Consider the following 25,096-nt stretch of genomic DNA (forward strand, 5'->3'; position numbering starts at 1 on the left):
CAGGTGCTTGCCTGTAAAATGAGGGCCCCAAAGGGACCAGTCACGTGTGGGGCGAGAGCAGTGTCTTGGCCTCAGGAAGGCCCTTGTGGCCTTCACTATGGTCATGTGCAACTGCTCACCAGGCACCTTCACCGGGATGACCTCAGACACCCCAGCTCATGTCCACAAGGTGCCTGTCCTCTGCCCAGGCCAGCACCTCGTGCCAGGATCGTCTCTGCCTCATCCACTACCTTCTGACACCCGGACATGCTCCCCCTCCTCTCTGTGTCCACCGTTGCTTGAGGCCCCCACCCACTACCTGGCAACTGAACCCTGGGTGGGCAGGTGTCCCTTGGTGCAGCCCAAAGAACTTGGTTTACACCTGGCTGTCCCCTTGCCACGCAAGCCTAACCGACTCTCACTCACAAAGTGGACCTGTGTACCAGCAGAGCCCCTGGTGGGCTGGGGCAGTGCGGTCACAATGCTGTCCCAGTGCCAGGAGCCAAGCCCACGCTTGGTTAACACCAGCTGGCACTGCTGAGTTACCCAACCTGAGTGCTCGTAAATTCTGGCCACCAGAACAAGTTACTACAGATTCAGTGGCTGAAACAACGTAGATTGATCATCTCATTGTTTCATTTCATTAGGTCTGAGTGGGAGTCTACGTGGGCTGGATCAAGTGGTCTGTTCCTGGTCACAGAAGCTAAAGACACAGTGTCAGCTGCACTGGCTTGTCCCCAGAACCGTGAGGATGGGGGTGAAGTCTGCTGCAAACTCATTCAGGTCCTTGGCAGAATCCAGTTTCTTGCAATTGTAGGACCAAGGTCCCATTGCCTCTAGCTGTTGGAAGAGCCATTCTCAGCTTCCAGAGGTCCCCAGCCCATGGCCCCTGCACCTCAGAGCCAGCGCCCATGTGTTGGTCCCTCACGCACCTCAAATCTCTCTGGTTTCACCCTGTTGCCAAATGTCTCGGCCACCGGCCAATCGCTCTCTGCTTTTAAGGGCTTCTGTGATTGCATTAGCTCATCTCCCACCTCAAGGTCCCTTTGCCATGGAAGGTGACATTTTCACAGGTTCTGGCTTCAGGGCATACACATGTTTGGCCATCTGTCCAGCGCCTGCTAAGCTGCCATGTCCTTACCTGCACAGAGAGACAGGCCCTGCTTCATAAGACTGTGGATGGGTGTATGTTATACATTTGTATACTGTTTTATATAAGCCTTCATAATAATAATTTGTATTTCATTGTATGACTGCAGTATTATTCTGAAATAATTACATGATTATTCTAAAGTTATAATGGCTTCACTTGTCTGCTGAAAGCAGTCAGTGCCCCCCTTTTATCATGAAGATGAGGCCCCAGGGTTGGTCCCTGGCCACCCTGGCCCCCTGCCTTCCACCAGTGAACAAGAGCTGCCCTCTGGGCCTCTGTGGGTTCTGCACACCCCCAACCTGCCTCCTGCCAGTTCAGAAGTGCACCCCCTTAGGCAAGTGGGCAGGTACCCAATGCACCCTGTCTGTGTGAGCCCTGACCAAACTCAGGTCCTGGTGGGTAGGTGAGGCCAGTCCTGCCCAACCCCTGTCCCTGTGCCTAAAACCAAAGGGGCACTGCCCAAGAGGGGTCATCTGGGAGAACGGGGGTGGGAGCAACCCTGACCTTCATCAGGACTCTGGTGGATGCAGGGGCTTCACAACTCCAGCTCTGCTCAGGTCCAGCCCCCGGCAACTCCAGGGTTCAGCACCACCAGATCATGTATAGTGAATTTAAGAATATGGCTCCCCACCACCCCACCTGGGGAAGGAGGTGACCCCAAATTTCGGGCCAGCCCACTTGTGTGCCCTGCCCACCGCCTGACCCTCAGCACCAAGCCCAGTGGTCCGAAGGCTCAGACACATCCCTTCCTCCTGGGCATGATCTCAGTGCCCTGAACCTAGGGCAGCTTTGGGGTGAGGAAGGGGGGAGTTGAGCTGTGGGTTGACAGCCCGCAAAGTCTGAGGGAGGCTACAGAGCTGGAAAAGGAGGGGCGGCCCAGAGTGTAGGCAGGGGAGCCTAAAGGATTGGTCACAACGGGAAACTGTCTCTTTGTGGTTTGGGGTGGATCAGTGTGCATCAGTTCGATAGGACCTCCTGGCTAATGGAACCCAACCCTTCTCTTGACAAAGAGGAAACTGAGGCTGGTGGAGAGGATTGACCTGGCTGGCCCAGGACAGGGGAGGGTTCCTTGCCTGGGTTGTCTGCCTCAGCCTGAGCACTGCACCCTTTCCCCAGTGGCCTCTCCCTGCACTTGGGGCTCACCCATGACCAGACTCAGCTTACCCTCCACCTTGGCAACCCCCACATCCCAGGGGAGGTTGTTGGGTGGAAGACAGATGGACGAGAACAAGGCAGAGGAAGAATGGAAAAGCAGCAAGATAGAGAAGAAAGGATATCAGAGGGCTGTCTCTCTCCACTCGTGTGGAGAGGTTACCCAAGGGAACAAGGGCTGCCTCTGTCTGGATAGCTCAGCCACCTCACTCCCCACCCCTACGCCCACTCCTACGTGAGTAACATGAGGCAGAAACCCAAAGCACTCAGAGGGCTTATCCACCCATGTTTGGGGTCCTTAACCTCAGAGGCAGAATGGTGGTCCCCAGTCTCTGCTTCCTAATCCCAGGACTTCAGAACCTGGAGATGGAAGGGGCTCCCTGCTTCCCACCTTGGAGCAGTGAGTGCCAGGGACACAGTTATTGCCAAAGCCTCCCCCAGGCAGCCTGGCCTCCTTCCAAGCAGGCCAAGGGCACAGATGGTGCTGCACCTGCTTGGCAGACCAGCAATCTGGAGGGAAAAGCAAGAGGCTCCTGCCTACTCCTGCGACAGAGAAGACCCAGACGGAGGCTCCCCAGACTAGGACCAGGGCTGGTCAGCAGCCCCACTCCCCACTGCTCCTGCTCCTCAGGATGCATGTCAGCGGCAGGGTCCTTCCTCCCCTCCTTCTCTCTCCCTGCCCCTTACCGCATGCTGGGCCTGGGAGAGATAGTGCATCTGCACCACAGGCATGCAGGGTTTTTGGAGATCCAAAGATCTTAACCAAGGAACCGCCAACAGAGGAGGACCAAGACCAGAGTAGGAAGGAGGGGCTTCTTGCTAGAGTGGGGAGGGCTGGATTTGTGCCTGGCTCTCTGTGTGCTAGCCTTGGGGGTCAGCAGGGAATAACCTGGCCCCAGGAGAGCTCCACCACAGACAGTGAACAAATTTTGCAAATGTAATTAATGATGTGAGTTACCTGTGATGGGTGGTGACAATGTCTAATAGGGTGGTGAGGAAGTGCCATTAGACAAAGCCCCGAGGCAGTGAGCAGCAAATCTAAGGGAGAGCAGGGAAGAGCATTCCAGGCAAAGGGAACAGCCAGTGCAAGGGCCCCTGAGGCAGGAGTGTGCCTGGTGAGTTTCCAGACCAGAAAAGAAAAAAAATCAGTGAGTGAATCCACTCTGGTATCCTAGCTCAACCCCATCGACCACTGCCTTTTCTGACAGGCTTGGTTCCACCATCTGACCCTGGGAGCGGAGAATCCCAGGAAAGCTGCCTGATACCCGGCCGGCCGGAACCAGCCACCAGCCCCGCTCGGAGGCCTCTCAAGAGCTGTCACTGGCTCGGCCCCTCAACCCCGGTGCACATGTCCTGTCACTTAGCCCTTGGACCAACCCAACCCGACCCACACATTGCTGTAGCTCAGTCAAGGCCCCGCCCTCCCCGGCCCACCCACACAGAGCTGTAACTCATTCTTGACCGCACTCTTTTGCCCAGCACTGTGCTGTCAATCAACCCAGCCTCCCACCCCCGCACACTTGCTGTCACTTAGTCCTGGCGCGCCACCCCCCCCCCCGCCCCCGGCCCATTCAGCACACACGCTGTCACTCGCTTGGCCCCCTCCCGGCCCCGCCCGCACTCTTGTGCTGCCACTCAGCACCAGGCCCCGCCCCCGCCCCGCCCACACACACACGTGCTGTCACTCACTGGGCCCCCAGACCGCACACTTGTGCTGTCCTTCAACACCAGGCCCCGCCCCGCCCACGTGCAGTCACTCTCTCTGTCTCTCCGCCCGCGCACTTGTGCTGTCACTCAGCGGGGCTCTCTCTATCCGAGCAGCAGGCGCAGCTCTGCCCGCCGGCGGTCACTCAGCCCGTGGCCCCATGGACACCACGCTCCTCCTCGCCCTCTGGCTCCTGGCCCAGGTAAGGCATGGGCGCCGCGCAGGGTCCCTGACCCCTACGCTGCCTGACAGCCTCTTAGGGTAGGGCGCCCGGCCTCCCGGGGACTACTGGCCCTGGGTGCGTTTGGGGGCCGGTGAGCTGAGGGTCCTGGGTGAGGCAGCATTGTCCAAAGCGCTCTGTGCCCCTGAGTGAGGGGGGTCCAGAGGCGGGTGTTACTTCCTCCGCCTGGACCGGACTGGGAGTTAAGCTGGGCGATTGCCAGGAGATCACCTAGCGGGACAGCCCCTCCCTCTGAGGTGTGCCCCTTAGCCTCAGTGTTGCAGTAAAGGCCGGGAGAGCGCGCGAAGCAGCGGCAGGAGCAACCCCAGCTAGAGGAGCTGGGAGGCCAGATTTCTCAACCCTGCTGAGTTGCTAACTAGTTTAGGGAGAAGTCTGAGCCCTGCTCCATGAGCCCTGCCAGCTGGGGCAGCTCCATGCTTCACCCTCCAGGAACTCGCTGGCCCTTGGGAGTGTCCGGTGCCCAGGGAAGCCAAGTCCAGCACAAAGCCCACCACCCGCCACAACCCTGCTGCTCCTCCAGCCTCCCCAACATGGGAGCAGGATGGGTAGAAGGAAGCACAGGCTGCCCCCTTCTGCCCTCCCATGGGCACCCCCCGGGTAGGGCCACATCTCCTCATGCCCTAGGCTGCTGAGCAGGCACTAGGCTGTGCCCAGGAACAGAGCCTGTGGCCTCAGTGGCCTTCTGCTTTCAGAGGACTGGGCTGAGCCAGGGTCACAGGCCAAAGGCCAGGCAATGGTCACAGTGTGGAATCATTGGTTGCTATTGTAGTTCCAGGCCCATCAAGCAGCACCAGATGCTGATGAGAGGCAGGCTCCCAGACACCCACCACAGGGGCTTCCTGAATTCCCCTAATTCCCACAGACCTCCAAGCTCTGGCTGGCCAGCTCAGGTTTCAGCCTGGCAGCTGACCAGGTCCCGGCCAGCCAGACCCTCCACAGCAGCTGGCCCCTCAGGGCACCTAGCACCCCTGCTCCAGCCACCTCCTCCCCTGTCTTTGTGCCCTCCCCTTGTCCCCCTCAGAGACAGTGTCCCAGTGCCTAGGCCTCAGCTGCCATGTCCGGTGGGCTCAGCATGCAGCAGTCACTTCAGCCCAGCATGGCCTAGCTGCCCACAGCCTGTATCCTTCCAGCCCTCTGCCGGGAGGCCACCCACCTTAAGGCCCAAATGCCTCAATGCCTGCCACTCTCCCTTTCCACTTGACCCAGGAACAGCATTTCTGCCCCAGCACCCCACCCCTATAGCGCAGGCACATTCCTGCAGGTGGTCCTCTGGATCTGGGACTGCCCTCCTTTCGCTCTGCTGCAGGGGAGGGGAGTAGAAACCTCTCCGATTCCTCCCCTCCACCCCACCCCCAGGGATACTGCAGAATCCCCCATCTCCAGACAGCTGTGGGATTCAGGTCCGGGTGAGGGACCAGCAGTGGGGGCCTGGCTGCTCAAGTTCCAGCACTCAGCACTCAAATTAGTTCCATTGTGAGGGGAGGGAGGGGACCAGCCCGCCCCTCCCCCACCCAGCTCAGCTTTCCAACATTAGTCCTCTCCTGTGCAGCCTCAGGGTCCTGTGGCAGCCCTTGGACACTTTCCTCCACCTCTATGAACCCCCAAGGCAGGCCGGCCCCAGGCCCAACAGGGCTGGGGGATGGGGGTGGGGTGGCTTGGGGCTGGAGACCGGACAGTGCAGATCCATTGCCTTGGATGAGGCTCACCCATCCCGTCTGTGTCTCTAAAATCTCAAACAGGGGGCTTTGAGTGTATATTTTCAGGACTGACCTTTGTCACCCTCTCCCTCTGCCCACAGTGTCTCCAGGAGCTGAGTTTACTCTGGGACTGTACCCTACCTGGGACTGGCAAAGGGATTGGGGTAGCATGGACGAATCAGGACAGACTCATGCCCTGCTGGGAGGGACCCCAAGCCTGCGTTTGGCTAGTGAGCCACATGGTTTCTGGAAGGAAGATGGGGACTCAGCCACTCTCCTGGGGGGCTTTGTAAAGTGTGAAGACCCCCAGGGGGCAATGTGGGAAAGTGCCTGGAACAAGATGGCACCCACAGCAGATATACCCACCTCCTCCAGCACAGGTGGGGGCTGTCGCCACACATTAGGGTGATGGGTAACGGTAACAGAGGCAGAGGGGGAAGTCGGCTCCTGGACCACTGGCTCTCCGAGGTGGGCAGGATGGCAGGATCATGGTGGCAGTTTGCCATAGTAGGGGGTACAAGCAGAGGAAAGGGCTGCCCTTCCCACGGCCCTTTGCCTGGCCATCTTCATTCCTTCCCTGAAGCCTACAGCAGCTGGAGGGGAGCACAGGGGCTGCTATGGGCCAGGCAGACAGCTGGTCCATTCCTGGCATGCCTGATGCTTGCCAGGCCATCCAGGAATGAGGTGGCCTGGATTCCAGCCTTGGGGGAAGGGGCTCAGGCCCCAGAAGCTTGTGGGGAGTCCAGAACAGGGATTCTTGCCCTTCACGGCACCTGGCCTCTCCCCAAACCCAGGCTCCACCAGGCTATAGGCCTCCTGCCTGGTTCTTGGAATCTGAAAAACCCAGGGCTGAGGCACTGTTGGAGGGATGGCCCTATACCCAGAACCCCTTCCCCAAGCTGCTGCTGCATCCATATTTTCTCAGGTTTGCCCAAGTACACCAGGAGGAGGTGGAATAGAAAATGCTTGCTCCTCTTTATCCAACCAAGATGCACAGCTGTGGACAGGGCTCTGGGGAGGTGGACCCCAATCAGCAAACATCCTGCCCAAGCCCAGGTCCCCTGCTCGCCTTTCACCAGGGAGCCACTAGAGGACCCAGTGCCAAGAGAGGCAGGAGGCAGGGTGTCTCCTCACTTTCCACCCTGCTTCCCTAGTCACTAGCCTCCCTTTCTAGGGTGGTGAGCATCCAGCCACATGCTCAGCTTTCTTCCCATGCTCCTGGGAGAGGGGCCGTGACTTATAATTCCTCGTTCTGAACCCACCTGGGCTGATGGAGAGACGCAGAGAGCCCTGCAGCCTGCCCCAGGCCCACCGGCAGGACGGGCACTTTCTCTCCATTTCTTCTGAACAGAAAAGTTGGCAGTGATATACTTATCCAGCACCCACCACATGCTCTGTCTGGCCCTTACCACAGGCCCTGGTGTCAACCCACACACAGAGCCCCTGGGATGTGGAGGGACTTGCCTGTAGGGCCAGAGCCCCATCAGGGCTGTTTGACCCTAAGTCCCACCTTTCAGCCCAGTGCCTGCCCGTTTTCCCCAATGTTTCCAGGGATCATGCAGGGTTCCGGACCACCTGTGTGCTCTAATTTACTAGGGCTGGGGTAAGCTCATGGAATCCCTATTTTAACAATGCTCCCCCTCCCCGCCCTGTGAGTCTTGCATTGGTCAGCTTTTGAAATCCTGGCCTGTGTTAAGTGCTTCATGTTCCCCGTGTTGTCTGACCAGGGAGGAGGCATGATCACCAGTCCTGTGGGATGGGGACTTCCCTGAGGCCAGAGAAACATCAGGGAATCAGGTGGCCAGCTGCTCACAGGCCCAGGGCCCTTGACTGGGTCTGGGTTGGGCAGCACTACTCCAACCTCTGCAGGAGGCCGTAGCAAGTGCTCCCTCTGTGCATAGTGGGAGCTTCACTACTTGGCAGCCCTTCAGTTGGGTGCCAGTGCTGGGCAGACCCCAGTGAGGGACCCTGGTGTCTCTAGGGCTTCCAGAGTGTCCTCTCAGGTTCTTGGTTAAGGGCAGGCCAAGGGTGACCATGGGGGTGTCGTTGGGCACCCATTCGAGGGCAGTGGGTCCACAATACCCGTTGGTTCTGGCTTGACATGGGAGACAGCAAGGTGGGTGGCATTTATGAGCACATGTTGCTCAAGGGTGTTGCCCGCATGCTGGGGGGCTGTGTGAGCTGGCTTTGTCCATGTGGCTTTGTCCCACAATCCCTAGGCGACTCCTTCCCCCCGCCAGCCACATGTTCTGGGAACGAGATGGTGGGAGGATAAAGGACAAACTGAGAAGTGCTCCTGAGCTCCGGAAGTCCAGCCCAGCCACCCCACCCACCGCAGCCTCTGATCTGGGCCACGGTCCTCTGCCAAGGCTCTGTGGCTTCTGCTGACCTCTTGAACTTGGGCCACAGACAGACTGGGGCCCAGGACTCCCAGGCTCTGCCTCCACCATACTGACCCTACGCCATGCTGGTGGGCGTCCTGGAGTGTCAGTACAGGCCGCTGGCAGAAGGGAGCAGACATAGGCTCTGTGGTGGGCTGAGTGGGGGCGGCGGAGGTAGCCCAAGTGTGGCAGCAGCTGGACAGGGCGGAGTGTGGTCCCCAGTGTCCCTCTAAGATCCTGAGGTCAAGGAGCACCAGTGGATTGTGCCCCACTCCCTGTCCAGCCCTTACCCCATGTGGAAGTCAGGGCAGGGCAGGCACTGATGTAAGCACTGGGCTTTGTTCAGAGCCTGCTCCTCTGAGTCATGGAGGTTTCCTATGGCTCCCAGCTCAGCTGTGTTCTGGCTTTGTGGCCTTGAGCAAATGGTAGCCCAGCCTCTCTGAGCCTTGCTCCAGGGAACTGTGAAATGAAGTGATTACCACCATTCCTAGGGGCTGTGAGGGCTGAGAGAGGGCATGGGAAAGAGGAGGGAGGGAAAGGCAAGGAGCAAGGCAGGATGTGAGCTTGGTGCTGCCCACAGATGCTCAAAACAGAGATACTGTCCCCACTAGCATGGTGACAAAGGCAGAGCAGGTCTCCGCTTGGTGGGAACACCAGGCCAACCTGGAAGTGGCTTGTGCCCAGGTGGTTTTGGCAAGAAGACCCAGGCAGGCTCAGAGGCCAGGGCTGCCATCTGTCGGGCTGCAGGGAGTGCAGGGCTGGCCAGCCGCCTGGTTCTTTCTATAAACTGCTACCTGGACTCAAGGCCCTGCAGGTGACATGCCCCTGGCACTTTAGGCGAGGCAGTGGGAGGAGGACTCCAAAACTGGGGAGATGGCCTGGGACCATCAGAGAGGTCGTCAGCTTTCATTTGGATGTTACTACCATTCTGTCACCAAGGTGTCTGAGGACCCACTGTGCCCAGCCCTGAGCCCAGAGAACAAGGCCTGGGCAGAAGGGGGAGGCGACGGAGGGGAGTGGAAATGAGAGAATCACATAGCACAGCAGCCTTCTGCCCCTACCTCTAAGCACCCCTACTCACCACACACTGCCCCCTACTCCCTTGAGGCCACCAGCCCACCCCAGCCTTCTTCCCCTCCATAGACTCCATGGCCGGAAGGGAGAGAAAGTGGAAGTCGGCAGGACCAAGCAGCTGGTATGGGGCTTTAAGGGCCTGGGAGCCACCTGGTCTACCTTGACTAGAAAAGAGCCCCCTTCAGAAGGGCCCAGGGGACCCTGGATGGGAACAGACAGCTCCAAGGGCCATCCCTGGGGGCACAGAGCCTGGCAGGACCAGGATAAGGGCTGTTAGGGCCTGTGGGGGGCAGGGAGGCTCCATCACCTGCTGGGTCCCAGCTGGGTTTAGCTGCAGGAGAATGTGAGGAACGCACCCTCCCATAGCCTTTCCAAGAGCTGCACCAGCGTGGGCCTCGACCATGGTTTGAGGAGCATGAGGGGCCCCCGGTGCCTCCTTGCCAGACCCCACACTCAGGCCAGCCAGCACCTGGTTGAGGAACCAGTGCAGGGACCTCATGTGTAAGCCAGGGCCGTCCTGGAAAGTGTGGGATGAGTTTGCCCATGACTCATAGGAGGGCTATCTGTGGCGACAGAGAGTTGGTGGTGGGTCTGGGAGAGTTTTAGCCCCTCTCCCATGCTGGCCCCCCTACGTGCCCCTCACCATGGGGTAGAGTGCTCCACGACCTCCTCTGCAGCCCCACAGACTGGGCGCTGTGACCTGAGTGAGGGCATCGCACACGGCTGGACATATGGATTAGGCTGGAGGAGCGGGCCCAAGGGCTCCTAGGTGCTAGGAACTAAGGTATTGGTGTGGAAATGGCACCTTGTTCCACAGTTGCCAGAGAAAAACAGCACAGGCTGGTCCCTCTGGTGACCCCTTCCTGTCTCTGGGCCTCTTCTGACAAAAGCGTTGGTCTCATTGAACTCAACCAATCCTCAAGAATCCAAGCCGTGACAAGGCCTGGGGCGGCCACATGTCACCCCCCCACTGCCCTCAGCCTGCAGGCAGGAGGCCCCACCCCTCCACCTCCCACAGATCCAGCCATGTGGAGCGGGCAGCAGTGTTCCCAGGCTCCCGCCTCTCTTGTCCACCACCTCCCACCCCTTTATCCACATTCTTCACCACAAGGGTCATCCCTGGGGAGGGGCCCCAGCTGGGCCAGCTGTTGTTCCCATTACTCAAAACTTGATCCCTCCAAGGCCTCCTCTCCAAGTCCCAGGTTCTCCACACTCCACCCCACCCCACCCCACCTCCACCCACCCCCACCCCGTGTACCATGCCTCCCAGGCCCTAGACCCTGAGCCACATGGTGGGGAGATGTTTGTCCCTCAGGAAGGTGAGATAAGGGACAACCCCCTGCCCCCAGTCATCCAGGGCCTGTGACAACGTCTGGTTCCTGGCCTCTGGGGCTCCCAGGAGAGGGCAAGAGACAAACGCTGAGCTTTGGGGGCTCCAGGCTTGGGGATGTGGCTGCTGGGGCCTCCCAGGGCTGTGAGCTCAGGGTTCTGATGTGGAGCAAGGTGCCCCTTGCCCTCCAGGGCGGGGAGTTCACCCACCTGTCACCGGAGGGGAGTAGCTCTCACTCAGTACTGCCTGCTCTCCGCTCACTGGCGGTGTGGCTGTGTGACAGCTCTTTGTGTCCTTGATGCAGAGCCTGGGCCTTTCACTGGGGGTCCCCAGGCTGAAGACGCCCAGCACCCTGTTGCCCTGGCGGCGGGCGCCTGCGCTGGGCCGCGTTCGCAGAGCCTGGGTCATCCCCCCCATCAGTGTGTCCGAGAACCACAAGCGCCTCCCCTACCCGCTGGTGCAGGTGAGGGCAAGCGGCTACAGTGGGCAGAGCTGGGGCTGGTTGTCCTGGCGGGTCCCCGATGGCATGCGCTTTAGGATTGGGACGCCCTTGGGGCCCAGGCCGAGCCAGGGGAGGGGCCGAGGCGGCAGAGAAGGGAGGGACCTCTCCTTTCAGGACCCCTCCCCCAGCCCATTTCCTGCCCTGTCAGATCAAGTCCGACAAGCAGCAGCTGGGCGGAGTCATCTACAGCATCCAGGGGCCTGGTGTGGATGAGGAGCCCCGGGGCGTGTTCTCCATTGACAAGTTCACAGGCAAGGTGTTCCTGAATGCCATGCTGGACCGGGAGAAGACAGACCGCTTCAGGGTAGGGCCCCTCCCCGCACCAGACTCTAGTTCCCCTGTGGGCACGTTAGGCCAAATCGCTTCTCAGGCAAGATCTGGCATCCTTAATTGGGTCGCTTCTCAGGCAAGATCTGGCATCCTTAATTGGGAGAGCAGAGGCGGGGACGAGGGAAGCAGATGTTTTATCCCCACTTAACAAAGGAGCAGACTGAGGCCCATGGAGGAGCAGCTTAGTTCTGACCGGAGGACTGGGCAGCCTGCAACAAGGGCAGGCGTTGCCTCCCCAGGAAAGTATCACCCCGTATTGGGGACCCCTTGACAGTCGGTTCTCGCCCCACCTGGCTACGTTTAGTGGGGATGGGACGCTGGAAGGATCCCACAGAATTGCCAAAGCCTGCCAGCAGGGGCCATTGATTCCTGGGGGGTGGGACCCAAGGAAGACACCACGACCCACCCCTTGAAGGGGTGTGTGAAAAGGCAGTGGAGAGGAAGATGAGGAGCCAGGTAGGCAAGAGGCCGAGGAGGGGCCAGGGACCTCATCTGAGTCCCCTGCAGAGTAACCTGCCTGCCCTCGGCCTGTCCTGTCCAAAATGCCCGTTTGAACCTGCCTTGGGGAAGGGGCCTCCGCCTCTGCCTTTGTGTGCCCTGAATCTTCCTTAAGACTCCAAGAACCAACTCTTGGTTTCCTTACACAGAAAGTTATTAGAGAGTATGTCTTTACCTAGAAATTATACCATGGCCATATCCTCCAAAAGGATAAGAAGTGGTTTAATTAAAAATTTCATGTGTACAGAGGAATTAAAATAAACTTTAAGAGGAGCCAAAACTGTACAGAAAAAGGGAGAGACCAGGAATACTAGTGAGGGCGTTATTTCAGTCACACTTAGCTGCAGGCTTCCTGGTGACCAGTGCAAGAAGGGAGCATGATGATCACCCTGCCCGATGCGAGAAATCCCGTCTCCTCTTGAGAGGAAGTTCCATGTGCTGCAGCACATGCCCCACCCCTATACTGTTTCTCATCTGTTTAAGTTGGTGTTTCCAGCAAACACAAAGTCTGCACTTGCTGTCGCTTTTGCATTGCCCTTGTGGGAACCATGGACATTTGGGGATCACAGTGCTGGTCCTTGCTCTCCACTTGAATAGCTAAGGGCCTTTGCTCTGGACCTCGGAGGATCCACCCTGGAGGAACCCACAGACCTGGAGATTGTGGTTGTGGATCAGAATGACAACAGGCCTGTCTTCCGGCAAGAGGTGTTCACTGGCCACGTGCTGGAGGGCGCTGTGCCAGGTGAGGTGGGAGCCTGGCCACCCTGCCCACCCGTTCCTGGGGAACCGCCACCGCGGGGCTCTGGGTAGGTTAGAAGTCCAGGATTTCCCTTTAGCAAGAATCTCAGAGGTCCTTCAAAGAGTCTGAAGACAAGTAAAATTTCCAGTACAGATGGAATTTCCACAAGTCAACTCAAGTCTCTTCCTATTTCAGTATAAATTTCATACCCCCATATCTCCAAAAATGCAATAAGAAGTTCTATGGATGGCAAAGCTCTGGCTGCTGCTGCTTCTTTTAGACTGAGGTGAAATTCACATAAGATTAACCGTTTAAAATGAACACTTCAGTAGCATTTAGTACATTCACAATGTTGTGCAGCTGACACCTTATCTAGTTTCAGACCATTTTCATCCCCCCAAAAGGAAACCCTATGCCCATTAAGCAGTCATGCCCTGTTGTTGCCTTTTCTTTCTTTTTTTTTTAAGAGACAGAGAGAGAAACATCAATTTGTTGTTCCACTTATTTATGCATTCATTGGTTGTTTCTTGTACACGTCCTGACTGGGGATCAAACCCACAACCATGGCATACGGGGAGGACACTCTAACTGAGCTACCTGGCCAGGGCTTGTTGCTTCTCAATTTTGCATTTTGATCACAAACAAAACACAACCCTTTGTCCTTTATGAGTCTTTACAAAACAGAGTTATTTGTCTGAGTCTGTTCCAAGGCAGACAGATTTCATGGTAGAGAACGATTCCCTCCTTCTTTTCCATCCTGCTCCCAGGGGCTTGGTCAAATCCCAGGCAAGTCCTGTGCTTCAGACAGGAGAGCACTGATTCGTGGAAGAGGTGTGCCCTCCTTTGTCATGCATGTTTATTTTATTTCATCCCACTTTTCTGTTTTTCATGATTTGAAAAGATTATACTTCTTCTACTTTTAACTTTTTATTTTGACGAAAAGTTGTCAAGAATTCCTGTACACCCTTCACAGAGATGTGATGTGTATCATGTTTGCTTTAACTTTCCCTCCCTCCCTCCTTCCCTCCCTTCTTTCCTTCTTCCCTCCCTCCCTTCCTTCTTTCCTCCCTCCCTCCCTCCCTTCCTTCTTTCCTCCCTCCTTCCCTCCCTCCCTTCCTTCCTTCCTGAATGCTGGTTGTAGACCTGATGCCTTCAGTGTATACATTCTTATTAGCCACAGTACAATTATCAAAATCAGGAAGTTAATATTGACACTAATATCTCATCTACAGACCTTATTCCATTTCAGTTAGTCCAATAATGCCTTTTAGAGCAAAAGAAACCCCTGCCTCTTCTTCTAGTCCCCATATGTCCTCTGAATTCCCCATCTGTTCACGTGTGTTGCCCACCTTTTCCATTAGAGCCTTTCACACACTGATCTTAGTTCTTTCAGAGTTCTGTTGTGATGGCTGCTTGATCTTTGAGGATAGATCTGTGTGTAAAAGTACAGCAGAGATGGAGGTAAACAGCGAATGCCTGCAAATTGGGGGGGATGCCCCCACTTGGGGAAGTGGGTAGTGGGCAGGTGTCATTTGTAGCTGGGCCAGCCTCGCCTCTGTTGCTGCAGCTTCTTGGGGCTTCTCTCAGTATTTGTGACTTCGGCAGGCCCTGTGTGCCCATGCACACAGGGGTCTCTCCACACGCTCCTACCCTCTGCCAGGGTGACTGCTGTTGCATGGTACCCAGACAAGGCTCCTTGTGGGGGCAGGGGTCTCAGTTATATGTGGTCCCTGTGCACTTTAGCCTCTGGGATGGGGCTTGTTCAGGGTTTCGGCCCCCTCCCCCAAAGGCAAGCTTCCTTTCCTCCTGCTCAAGGCAAAGTCCTTTTCTCCACCAGCAACCCCATCATCACCCTGTAATTGAGAACAGTACAGAGCACCACTTGGCCTTGCCAGTCCTCCTGCTCACCCCAAGCTAGGCAGACCCTGCCAGCCAGAGCCACAGGTGCCCTCCTGCGCCGCCTCCTGCGCTGTCTTTCTCAGCGAGCACTTAGAAGGGGCCTGGGACAAGGACTGACAAAAGGGCACAGAGCCCCTGGGTCAGGGCTCCCAGGACCATGAGATTCATGTTAGCCTGCCCTCTGCCTTTGAGCGTCTGATCCATTTTACCTCCTCTCTTCCTGCCTTGCTCCACCAGATGGGGAGGCCTCTGCCTCTCCTGTCCCCGAAGAGGCTGGTCCCATCCCGGATTCCTGTTTATCAGGTTGCCTTGTGCCCTCACCAGTCTGATGAACTCAAAATAAGTACTATTTTGTGGATTATGCACTTGTTCTCATCCAGGTGGGACTGATGATCTCTTTCCGCCTCCGCTCACCAGGCTTCCTCATTCCTCCTCTGTCTGGAACATTCCATAGCCATTAGGTTCAGCCTTATGAATCACATTCATAATGTCGTGCACACATTACCACCATCCATCACCGTAGCTCTTTGCATCTTCCCAAACCAAAACTCTGTTCCCATTAAACACCGACTCCCCATTTCCTCCTTCTCAGCCCCTGGCAACCACTTGTCTACTTTCCATTTCTATGAATTGACAAGGTGCTTAATATGAGTGGAATCCTACAGTATTTGTCTGACTGGCTTATTTCACTTACCAGAATGGACATCCATGTTGTAGCATGTTTTCCTTCCTTTTGTTAAAATCCTCACCCGAGGACATGCTTACAGATTTTCAGAGAAAAGGGAAGTGGTGGGGGAGAGAGAGGGAGGGACACTGATACGAAAGAGAAACATCAATTGGTTGCCTTTTGCATGCACCCCGACAGGGACCAAACCCGCAACCTAGGCATGTGCCCTGACTGGGAATTGAACCCGTGACCTTTTGGTCCACTGGATGATGCTCCAACTAGCTGAGCCGCACCAACCAGGACAGAATTTCCTTCCTTTTTAAAGGCTGAATAATACTCCATTGTATGTAGGGAACACATTTTACTTGTCCATTCATCTATTGATGGAAACTTGAGTTGCTTCCATGTGTTAGCTGTTGTGAATAATGCTGCTATGAACATGGATGTACAACTATATCTTAGAGACCTTGCTTTCAATTCTTTGGGTATATCCTCAGAAGTGGAATTTCTGGGTTATATGGTAGTTCTCTTTTTTAACTTTTTGAATGACCACCATACTGTTCTCCATAGTGACTGCCCTATTTTTATGTTCCCACCGACAGGCACAAGGGTTCCAGATTCTCCACATCCCTGCCAGCACTTATTTTCTGCTTTTTGGAGAGTACCCAGCCTTACGGGAGTAAGGTGGTATCTCATTGTAGTTTTTATTTTCATTTCCCTAATGATTAGTGATGTTGATCATCTTTTCATATGCTTATTGACCATTGTATGTTTTCTTTGGAGAAGTGTCTATTCAAGTTTTTACTCTTTTTTGAGTAAAATGAATTTATTTGTTGTTGAATTTTTAGGCATTCTCTTTGTACTTTGGATAGTAATCCTTACCAGACATATGATTGCAAATATTTTCTTCCATTCTACGGTTATGTTTTTGCTCAATTGTGTCTTTTGATGAACAAAACTTTAATTTTTATGAAGTCCACTTTGTTTCTTTTTTCTTTGTTGCTGTGCCTTTGGTGTCATGTCCAAGAAATTATTGCCAAGTCCAGGGTCATGAAGCTTTTCCCCTGTTATCTTCTGAGAGTTTTATAGTTTTAGGCCTTACATTTAGGTCTTTGACCCATTTTGAGTTTATATATATAAATGTATATATATTAGGTAAGTAGGGGTCCAGTTCACTCTCTTGCATGTGGATATCCAGTTTTCCCAGCACTGTTTGTTGAGAAGACTGTTCTTTCCCTATTGAATGGTCATTGCTTCCTTGTCAAAAATAATTTGACCGTATATGTGAGGATTAACTTGTGGCCTCTCTATTCTATTCCATTGGTCTATATGTCTGTCTTTATGGCAGTCCCACACTGTATTAATTATTGTACCTTTGGAGCAAGTTTTAAAATTAGAAAATGTGAGCCCTCTAGTTTTGTTCTTTTTCAAGATTGTTTTGGCTATTTGGGTTTCCCTGAGATTCCATATGAATTTTAGAATGGTTTTTCTGTATATGAAAAAAAAATGTCCTTGGGATTTTAAAAAATTAATTATTATTACTTTTTTTTTTAGAAAGAAGGGAAGTGAGAGAAACATTGATTGGTTTCCTCTCACATGCGACCCGCAACCTAGGCATGTGCCCTGACCAGGAATTGAACTGTAGACCTTTTGTTTTGCAGGACGATCCCAACCAACTGAGCCGCAGTGGTCAGGGCATCCTTGGGATTTTGATGGAGATTGCATTGAATCTGTAGGTCACTTTGGGTAGTACTGATATTTTAACAGTATTAAGTCTTCTAATCCATGAACATGGGATGTGTTCCTATTTATTTGTCTTCTTTACTTTCTTTTAGCAATGTTTTGTAGTTTTCACTGTACAAGTCTTTCACCTCCTTAATCATGATGCTGACATCCTGAAGCCTTTAAGCAACTATTTTGAAGGTTGTCTCTGAATGTGGGTCTGTGTGGTTGGATTTGGGCTTTGCAGTTTCGGTGGGACTCCCACAGAGGTGATTCCGCATCCTCCCCAGTGCATCATATCAGGAGGCACACACGTCCCATTCCTGGAGATGCTGACTTTGATCCGTTTAGTGAAGGGAGTGTCTGCTAGGCTTTTCCGCTGTGATTTTTCTGTTTTTGCCTTTGTAGTTAATAGGTAGCTTGTGGAAGGTACTTTGAGACTGTGCAAATATCCTGTTACTCTTCAAACTTCCACCCACCAGTCTTAGCATTCACTGATGGTTCTCACCTAAATCCAGTGTTATTCTGACAGCTGCGAAACGTGGTTTTCTAATTCCATCATTTTTCTGCCTTTTTCCATTTGGCTTTCTACCATATGACAGTCAGGCCTAAATCTCACCAGATGGGAAATGCGTGTGGGGACAGGCCTTGAGGAGACTCCTGGCTCATTTATATCCCCCACCCCTTCCTGAGATTCGGTGACTTATTTGCCCCAGAGCACAGGTTTAGCCCTGGCCACTGCTCCTCTCTGTAGGTGGGGCTGAGGACAGCACCTGCTCAGGGTGCTGGCACATCCTCTGTCTCCCAAGCAGCGGGAGTTCAGGGCCAGCCTCAGGTTCTCCTGCTGGCTGCCTAGTCTGACCCCGTCCTCTCAGCCCCTGCCGGGCTGCCTCAGTGTCTTGTGGGAAATGTAGGTATCCTGTATCATACACTACTGCTTCCTCCCCTACCTACAACACAGGCAAAATGCCTGGACATACTAGTCTGCAAAGGCCTAAGGTTGGGAGGGAGGCTTGACCTGGCATGGCAGGCCACAGAGGAGTGGAACTTAGGAGTAGACACCCACGGGTGTCTTACCCACATGTTCCCCCCCTTCCCAGGCACCTTTGTGACCAAAGCTGAGGCCACTGATGCTGACGACCCAGAAACAGACAATGCAGCCCTGCGGTACTCCATCCTGGAGCAGGGCAGTCCGCAGCTCTTCAGCATCGATGAGCATACGGGGGAGATTCGCACAGTGCAAGTGGGCCTGGACCGCGAGGTGAGGCCGCTACCACTCAGCTTTGGAAGCTGGGAACAGGGGAACCGGTGTCACATTTGATCAGTCTTTGCCCGCCTTGTTGGCGCTTGGGTGGACAGGGGCAGCTCATTCAGAGTCAGGCCCTCTGACCCCGACTTGCTCAGCGACTCTCCCCCCTACAGTGGAAGGGGGGCCCCAGTTGCTGCAAATGCTCACAGTGGCTCTGGGCCCTGGGCTGCTGCCTCATGGGTAGTTGTGTGTTAGGTCGGGAGAGGGTATGAAAGGCCCTCAGCACAGTGCCTGGCCCTGACACACACTCAGAGTTTTTTCTGCCCAAAATGCCCATTGCCCACTATGCAGTCGGGCTTGTTACCTCTTGGGCCCCACAGTGACCACTCATGCTCTGAAGTGATAGCCACCCTGTGTCAGGACCCCTGCTGCTGTCACTGCCAGGCTTGTGTCAGCACCTCCAGGAAGCCCTTCTTGGTTTCTTCACAGCCACTTGTGTGGCTCTGTCTGGTCACTGGCAGTGTTAGGTGATCATCATTTCCCCTCCGCCCCCCTGCTATGGCAGGGACCTGGCTCGTTGGTGGCCCTCAGCACCCAGCTGCAGTAGGTGCTCTGTAAATGCTTATCTGGCCTCTCGCCCACTCCTAGGCTGGCGCAGAGTCTAGGACTGACAGTGGTGCCATTGGACCCTGAGAGGCCAGGCATCACATTTTGCCCCAGAGCTTGGGGTCAGGCAGGGTCTTGGGGCCACATGGGGCCTCTGCCACCCACCAGGATCTCTTGTGTGGGCTGAGTCCGCAAGTGTCCTGCTCCTTGCCTGGCTCTGTGACCTCTCTGTCTCCTGACCCCCTGTTGCCATCCCCCAGGTGGTCGCCATGTACAATCTGACACTGCAAGTGGCAGACATGTCTGGAGATGGCCTGACCGCCACCGCTTCAGCCATCATCACCCTCGAGGATGTCAATGACAATGCCCCTGGGTTCACCAGGGATGAGGTGCCACCCCTGTCCCCACCCCACCAGCCCCTACTCTACTGTCCTTCCCTCCCCAGGCCCAGTGGGGACCAGGGCTTTGTGGAGGGTGTGAGACTAGGTGCTTTGGAGCATGAGGCCTGCACAGGTAGCACAGAGATAAGAGTTGGGGACAACAGAGGTGGTGCTCATGAGCAGTAAACCATCAGAAGGAGCAGAGAGGGGCCTTGGGAGAAGCAGCCCAGAATCCCTGTGTCTCCCCCAAGCCCTTGTGCAGCTGAGCCCATGGAGAGGGCTCATGGGCCCCTGGGCAGGTGGTGACTCTAAAAACAAACCAACCTGGGAGGGGCAAAGGAAGGTGTCCCTGCCCCTGGCAACCCTGGCAGGTAATGGGGGTGGGCTCTCACAGTTCTTCATGGAGGTCCCAGAGGCTACGAGTGGAGTCGACGTGGGACGGCTGGAGGTGGAGGACAAGGATCTGCCAGGTTCCCCGAACTGGGCGGCCAGGTTCACCATCCTGGAGGGCGACCCTGATGGGCATTTTGCTATCCGTACAGACCTCAAGACCAACGAGGGCGTACTGTCTGTGGTGAAGGTGAGCAGGATGCCCAGCTCCCCCAGCCGGGGTATCGCTGTGAGCAGAGCTGAGGAGGAAGCCTCACCTCATGCCCTGGGACAGTTTGGAGCCCCGGGAAACACTGGGACTGCTGACTCAGGGCAGGCTGACCACAGGACAACAGGGCCCCCTGACAAGCATGTTATGTACAGCGTGCTGCTGCCACCTTATGTATATAATTGTGTGTGACTACAGACTGTACCTGTGTCAGTTGTGAGACAGTAGGAAAAATGTGTACACATACGTATTGAGATATGAAAATATTTATGGCAAGAAATTGGCTCGCGCCATTGCGGGGGCCCAAGATGTGTAGGGTGAGCTGGCACCTGTGAGCTGGTCCTGCAGTCTCAAGGCAGAATTCTGTCTTCCTCAGAAATCTCAGTTTTGCTCTTAAAGACTTTCAACTATGGATGAGGCTCACCCAGGTGGTAGAAGTTAATTTAACCACAGCTACCAGCTACCTTCCAGCAATACCCAGATAAGTGTTTGTGTGAGTTGCTGGGGAGGACTGCCCAGCCAAGCGACATATAAAACTGACCACACAACACCCAACACATTCGTTTTGAGCTATGAGTGTCACTTATCATTTCTACATTATCCTTTGTGCCTTTTTTGTCCTGTATAATTTTTATTTTTTCCAAGGCTATAAAGGAAAAGCACAGTGGGGGCTCTGAGGACAGATCCAGGGGCAGCAGCACAAGGCAGAGGCCTCCCAGCCACACCTTCCTCTGGGAGGCCAATCATGAAGGGGGCCCAGAGTCCTGAGCAGGCTACCATCTCTGCTTCCTCCCCACAGCCCCTCGACTATGAGAGTTGTGACCAGTACGACCTCAAAGTGGTGGTGCAGAACGAGGCGCCCCTGCAGGCAGCTGCCCACAGGGCAGAGCGGGACCAGGCCCGAGTCAGCGTCCAGGTGCAGGATGTCAATGAGGCGCCGGTGTTCCAGGAGAACCCACTGAGGACTAGCCTGGCTGAGGGGGTAGCCCCGGGAACCCCTGTGGCCACCTTCTCTGCCCGAGACCCCGACACACAGCAGCTGCAGAGGCTCAGGTGCCCTCCGGGGGCCCTGGGGGTGAGGCCAAGGGATCTAATAGCCCCATTCCTCCATTTCCCTGCCAGGGCCAGGAGCACAGCTGAGAGCACCCAGCCCCTGGGCCCTGAGGGTTCCCATCAAGACCTTGGTCAGAGGGTGGAGGGCTTATCTGTCTGTGTATGTCCCTGGCGGTCCAGGGACTTGAGACCCATGTGTGACCTTGTTCCACAGGGCAGGATTGGGCTCCAGTCAGCACATACTGACACCACCACAGTCTCTCCTGACTAGCCCCTGGGAGTCCAGCCCAGTTCATTCTGGCGAGCGTTGCTCCCATGGGACTAGCCCTTAGATTCCACCCCCAGCTGTGGTGCTGTGTATCTGTGTCTGTCTCCACAGTGCCCATGGGTGGAATCCTATCAAAATGATGCTGTGTTGTGCCACTCAGTCACCACAGGGCCCTTGTGAGCTCACCTGCCTTCCTGAGCCTCAGTTTCCTGATCTGTGGATTAGGATAGAAAATAACAGAGATTAGGGCCTCAAAGGCTAGTGTGTGTGTGTGTGGGGGGTGCATATGTGTATGGGGGATGTATATCTGTATGTTGGTATGTGACCACAGCTCTAGTGGGTCCCATGGAGCTCAGAACCATCCTGTTCCCTTCCTTCCTCCTTGGTTGACAGCTACTCCAAGGACTATGACCCTGAGGACTGGCTGCAAGTGGATAGAGCCACAGGCTGGGTCCAGACCCAGCGTGTGCTCAGTCCGGCCTCCCCCTTCCTCAAGGATGGCTGGTACAGGGCCATCATCCTGGCCCATGATGATGGTGAGCACTGAATCGCTGCCTGGGCTCCATGGCTCTCCAACCCAGGCTGGGAGTCCCTGCTGCTGCCCAAGGGCTGAGAGCCAGGTCCTCCACTGAGCAGACTTACAGGAGAGGCAGTGGGCTCTGACAGAGGCAAGAAGCCCACCAGGCCTCTTTTGTTTGCAGCCTCCCCGCCCCGCACGGCCACCGGGACCCTGTCCATTGAGATCCTGGAGGTCAATGACCATGCCCCTGAGCTGTCCCCACCATCTGGAAGCCTGTGCAGTGAGCCAGACCAGGGCTCTGGCCTTCTCCTGGGTGCCACAGATGAGGACCTGCCCCCCCACGGGGCCCCTTTCCACTTCCTGCTGAGCCCCAGGTTTCCAGAGCTGGCCGGGAACTGGAGCCTCAGCCAGATTAACAGTGAGCTCCAACCCCTACCCCAACCCTGGGGGTAGAGACCTGGGACCCAGAGGGGCACTCAAGATTCATGACATAGTTCTGCTGGTTCTCACTTCAATGCACCCTCAGGGGATGGGGGGAGGGGATTAGTTATCACACTTAGTGGGCAGATAGGAAACAGGTCAGCATCTCATGATCCCCATGGGGCACAGAGGGGACGTGGCCATCCCAGGAGGACCCTGTTGACCTCCATGCCCTCCACAGTGAGCCACGCACGCCTGCGGTTGCGGCACCAGGTCCAGGAGGGGCTGCACCGCCTCAGCCTGCTGCTCCGGGACTCGGGGCACCCGCCACAGCAGCGCGAGCAGCCCCTGAATGTGACTGTGTGCCACTGTGGCCAGGACGGTGCCTGCCTGCAGGGGGCCACTGCACTGAGGGCAAGGGGCACGGGCATCAGTCTGGGCGCCCTGGTCATTGTGCTGGCCAGCGTCATCCTGCTGCTCTGTGAGTGCCCATGCCCTGAGACCCCTGACCTCAGACCCTGGAGCCTCCGGACACTCCCCACCCCTCCCCGCTGCCACACCCCCACACAGCCACACCTAGCACCAACCTCACCCTGTCCTCCTGCACTGGCAGTGCTTGTCCTGCCAGTGGCCCTCCTCACGCAGTTGCGGCAGCCGTCGTGGGACAAGGGGCTTCTGCAGGGACTACAGGACGACCTCAGGGACAACATCCTCAACTATGATGAGCAAGGGGGTGGGGAGGAAGACCAGGTAAGTGCAGGGGTGGGGTGAGGGGCATGGTGGTTCAGAATGTGAAGCTGTGGGAAGAATTGTGAGCCGGCACCTAGGCTCCAAGGGCAGGGGCCTCCCTAGATCCTCTCCCTACCCCAAGCCCATCGTGCCATCTCAGGAAGGTGCCTAGGATAGAACCCCCACCCTGTCATCCATCTAGGCTTAAGTCCACACACTTTGTCTGCAGGATGCCTATGACATCAGCCAGCTGCGCCACCCATCCAAGTTGGCAGCCCTGAACACCCCTCTGGGACGGCCACCACTGCGCCGTGATGCCCCGTTCAGCCGAGTGCGCCCCCCACCATCCCGCGCACTGCCCACCAGCCCTGCAGACATGGCAGACTTCATCAATGACGTAGGTCCCCCAGGGGCGGGGAGGGCAGGGGGCACACATGTACATGCATGCACACCTATGTGCGTGCACAAACATGCACACATATACCCATGCATGCACAGCACGTACAGGTGCCTCTGTATACCTTTGTATGAATGCAGTTGCGGGGAGTAGGGTCACTACTGGGGAATCCTGGCTGAGGTTTTAGGAAGCTCCTGAAGACCTGAGAGCTGAGTGAGGCTGAGAGAGCAGAGGGCTGTAAGTACTAGAGCCCACAGCAAGAGGAGGCTGCTGAACCCCTGCACAGGAGCACAGTGAGTCTAGTTGAGCTGGGGTTGGTTGGAGCCTTCCCTGCAGCGCTGTCCACCAAGCACTGGCAGAGGAAACTTAATTACTCCCGTGGGTAGATATGCAGCTGCCAGCGAAACCCAAGTGTCCATAGTAGCTCCTCTGGACACAGCGTCACTGACCTGCTGAGGTCAACACTGGAGGTGCCCAGAACATGGGAAATCAAATTGAGTGAGGAGCGTGCAGACACTTCACAGTAGCGTGCCAGGTGCCACACCTGCCCATGGACTTAGTGCCCTGGCTCAGAGAAGGCCTGGCAGATGCCTGGAGAGGGGCAGACCCAGCTGCAGGTCCCGGTTAGGTCTGCAACCCCGCAGGAGCCGATGTGTGCGTAGACAAGGTGACAAGCACAGGCAGAGGCAACAGACCATTTGCCAAACCTTTAACAGGCAGAACAGTTGTTCTCCCAGATGGGGTGTTTGTAAGCCTCAGGCAGAACACAATCTTCTGAGAGGGCTGGGCCCAAGGAAGGAAGGCCGCCCAGAGGGAACCTTCTGTTCAAATCTGAATACTGGGACTGGGGCTCCCAATGATGTCCACACATTCAGGGCTGCTCCCTGAGACCCTGGTTACCCTCAGACTTCCTCTGTCCCTTCCTGGTGCCATACCTTGGGTTGACCTCACCCTGTGCGGCAGTTGGGCTGTGTGTGCAAGGGCTCTGAACTCCTGGGGCTTCTCTGTAGGGCTTGGAAGCTGCAGACAATGACCTCAGCGTCCCGCCCTATGATACGGCTCTCATCTATGACTATGAAGGGGATGGGTCCATGGCAGGGACACTGAGCTCCATCCTATCCAGTCTGGGTGATGAGGACCAAGACTACAGCTGCCTCCAGGACTGGGGCCCTCGTTTCGCCCGGCTGGCCGACTTGTATGGCCCCCTCTAAGGCCACTCAGAACAGGGACGTGAGCTTTCTGCACCCACACTGCTGAGGGCACAGCCACCTGGACAGAGGGTGGACACGCTTACCAGGATGGGCAGCCTGACCATGGGGGTCTGACCGGACATGCCAACAGCTGGCTGTGTAGCTTGGAGGACCAGCTGGCTTGTATGGAGGTGGCTACGGGCATCTGGCCCCACGCCTAGGGGCCTTTGGGCAGCCTGCTTCTCCCAGGGGCGTATGGAGTCCCCCAGCAGCACCCAGAGCCTGGGGCAGAGCTGTGGGGAGCAAGTGCCCCTCCTGCCCTGAGGGCCCAACTGCACTGCTCTGAGTTGCCTGCAATGGGGGAGCAGCCACCCTCATCCCCAGCTCTGCCTCCCCCGTGCAGGTCTCATCTTTGCGTGGAAGGAAGTAGCTCTCCGACAAATGTGAATTAAAAATGTGCTGTCTCTCCAGGGCTGGGTCTGCACAATGCCCTGCAAGGCCTCGCTCCACCCTAGTCCTGCCAGAGTGGCAGCAGGGGGCTGGCCCCTGACAGTGGGGCAGTGGGAGGGGCTGCAGGCCCCCTTGCTTTGTGGAACCTGGAGTGGGGAGCCCCCTCC

At 56.0% G+C, this 25,096-nt stretch overlaps 1 protein-coding gene across 1 annotated transcript; it reads left to right on the plus strand.

Annotated features, from left to right (window-relative positions):
* Window positions 1-4,067: 4,067 nt before the first annotated feature.
* Window positions 4,068-25,014, plus strand: CDH15 (cadherin 15). Its single transcript, XM_090258981.1, has 14 exons — window positions 4,068-4,191; window positions 11,017-11,175; window positions 11,363-11,518; window positions 12,640-12,784; window positions 18,170-18,330; window positions 19,185-19,313; window positions 19,699-19,884; window positions 20,702-20,955; window positions 21,617-21,759; window positions 21,925-22,161; window positions 22,405-22,644; window positions 22,777-22,913; window positions 23,122-23,289; window positions 24,300-25,014. The coding sequence occupies exons 1-14, from the start codon at window positions 4,150-4,152 to the stop codon at window positions 24,498-24,500; spliced, it is 2,358 nt and encodes a 785-aa protein (XP_090115107.1). The 5' UTR covers window positions 4,068-4,149; the 3' UTR covers window positions 24,501-25,014.
* Window positions 25,015-25,096: the final 82 nt, after the last annotated feature.

Source organism: Furipterus horrens, unplaced genomic scaffold, assembly GCF_987537825.1.
Source record: "Furipterus horrens unplaced genomic scaffold, mFurHor1.1.pri manual_scaffold_13, whole genome shotgun sequence".
In the NCBI taxonomy this organism is placed as follows: domain Eukaryota; kingdom Metazoa; phylum Chordata; class Mammalia; order Chiroptera; family Furipteridae; genus Furipterus; species Furipterus horrens.

Coding starts and splice junctions, on each gene's coding strand:
- CDH15 (XM_090258981.1), top strand. CDS start 4,150: ATGGACACCACGCTCCTCCTCGCCCTCTGGCTCCTGGCCCAG. Junction 4,192..11,016: donor CCCTCTGGCTCCTGGCCCAG/GTAAGGCATGGG, acceptor TCCTTGATGCAG/AGCCTGGGCCTTTCACTGGG. Junction 23,290..24,299: donor TGGCAGACTTCATCAATGAC/GTAGGTCCCCCA, acceptor GCTTCTCTGTAG/GGCTTGGAAGCTGCAGACAA.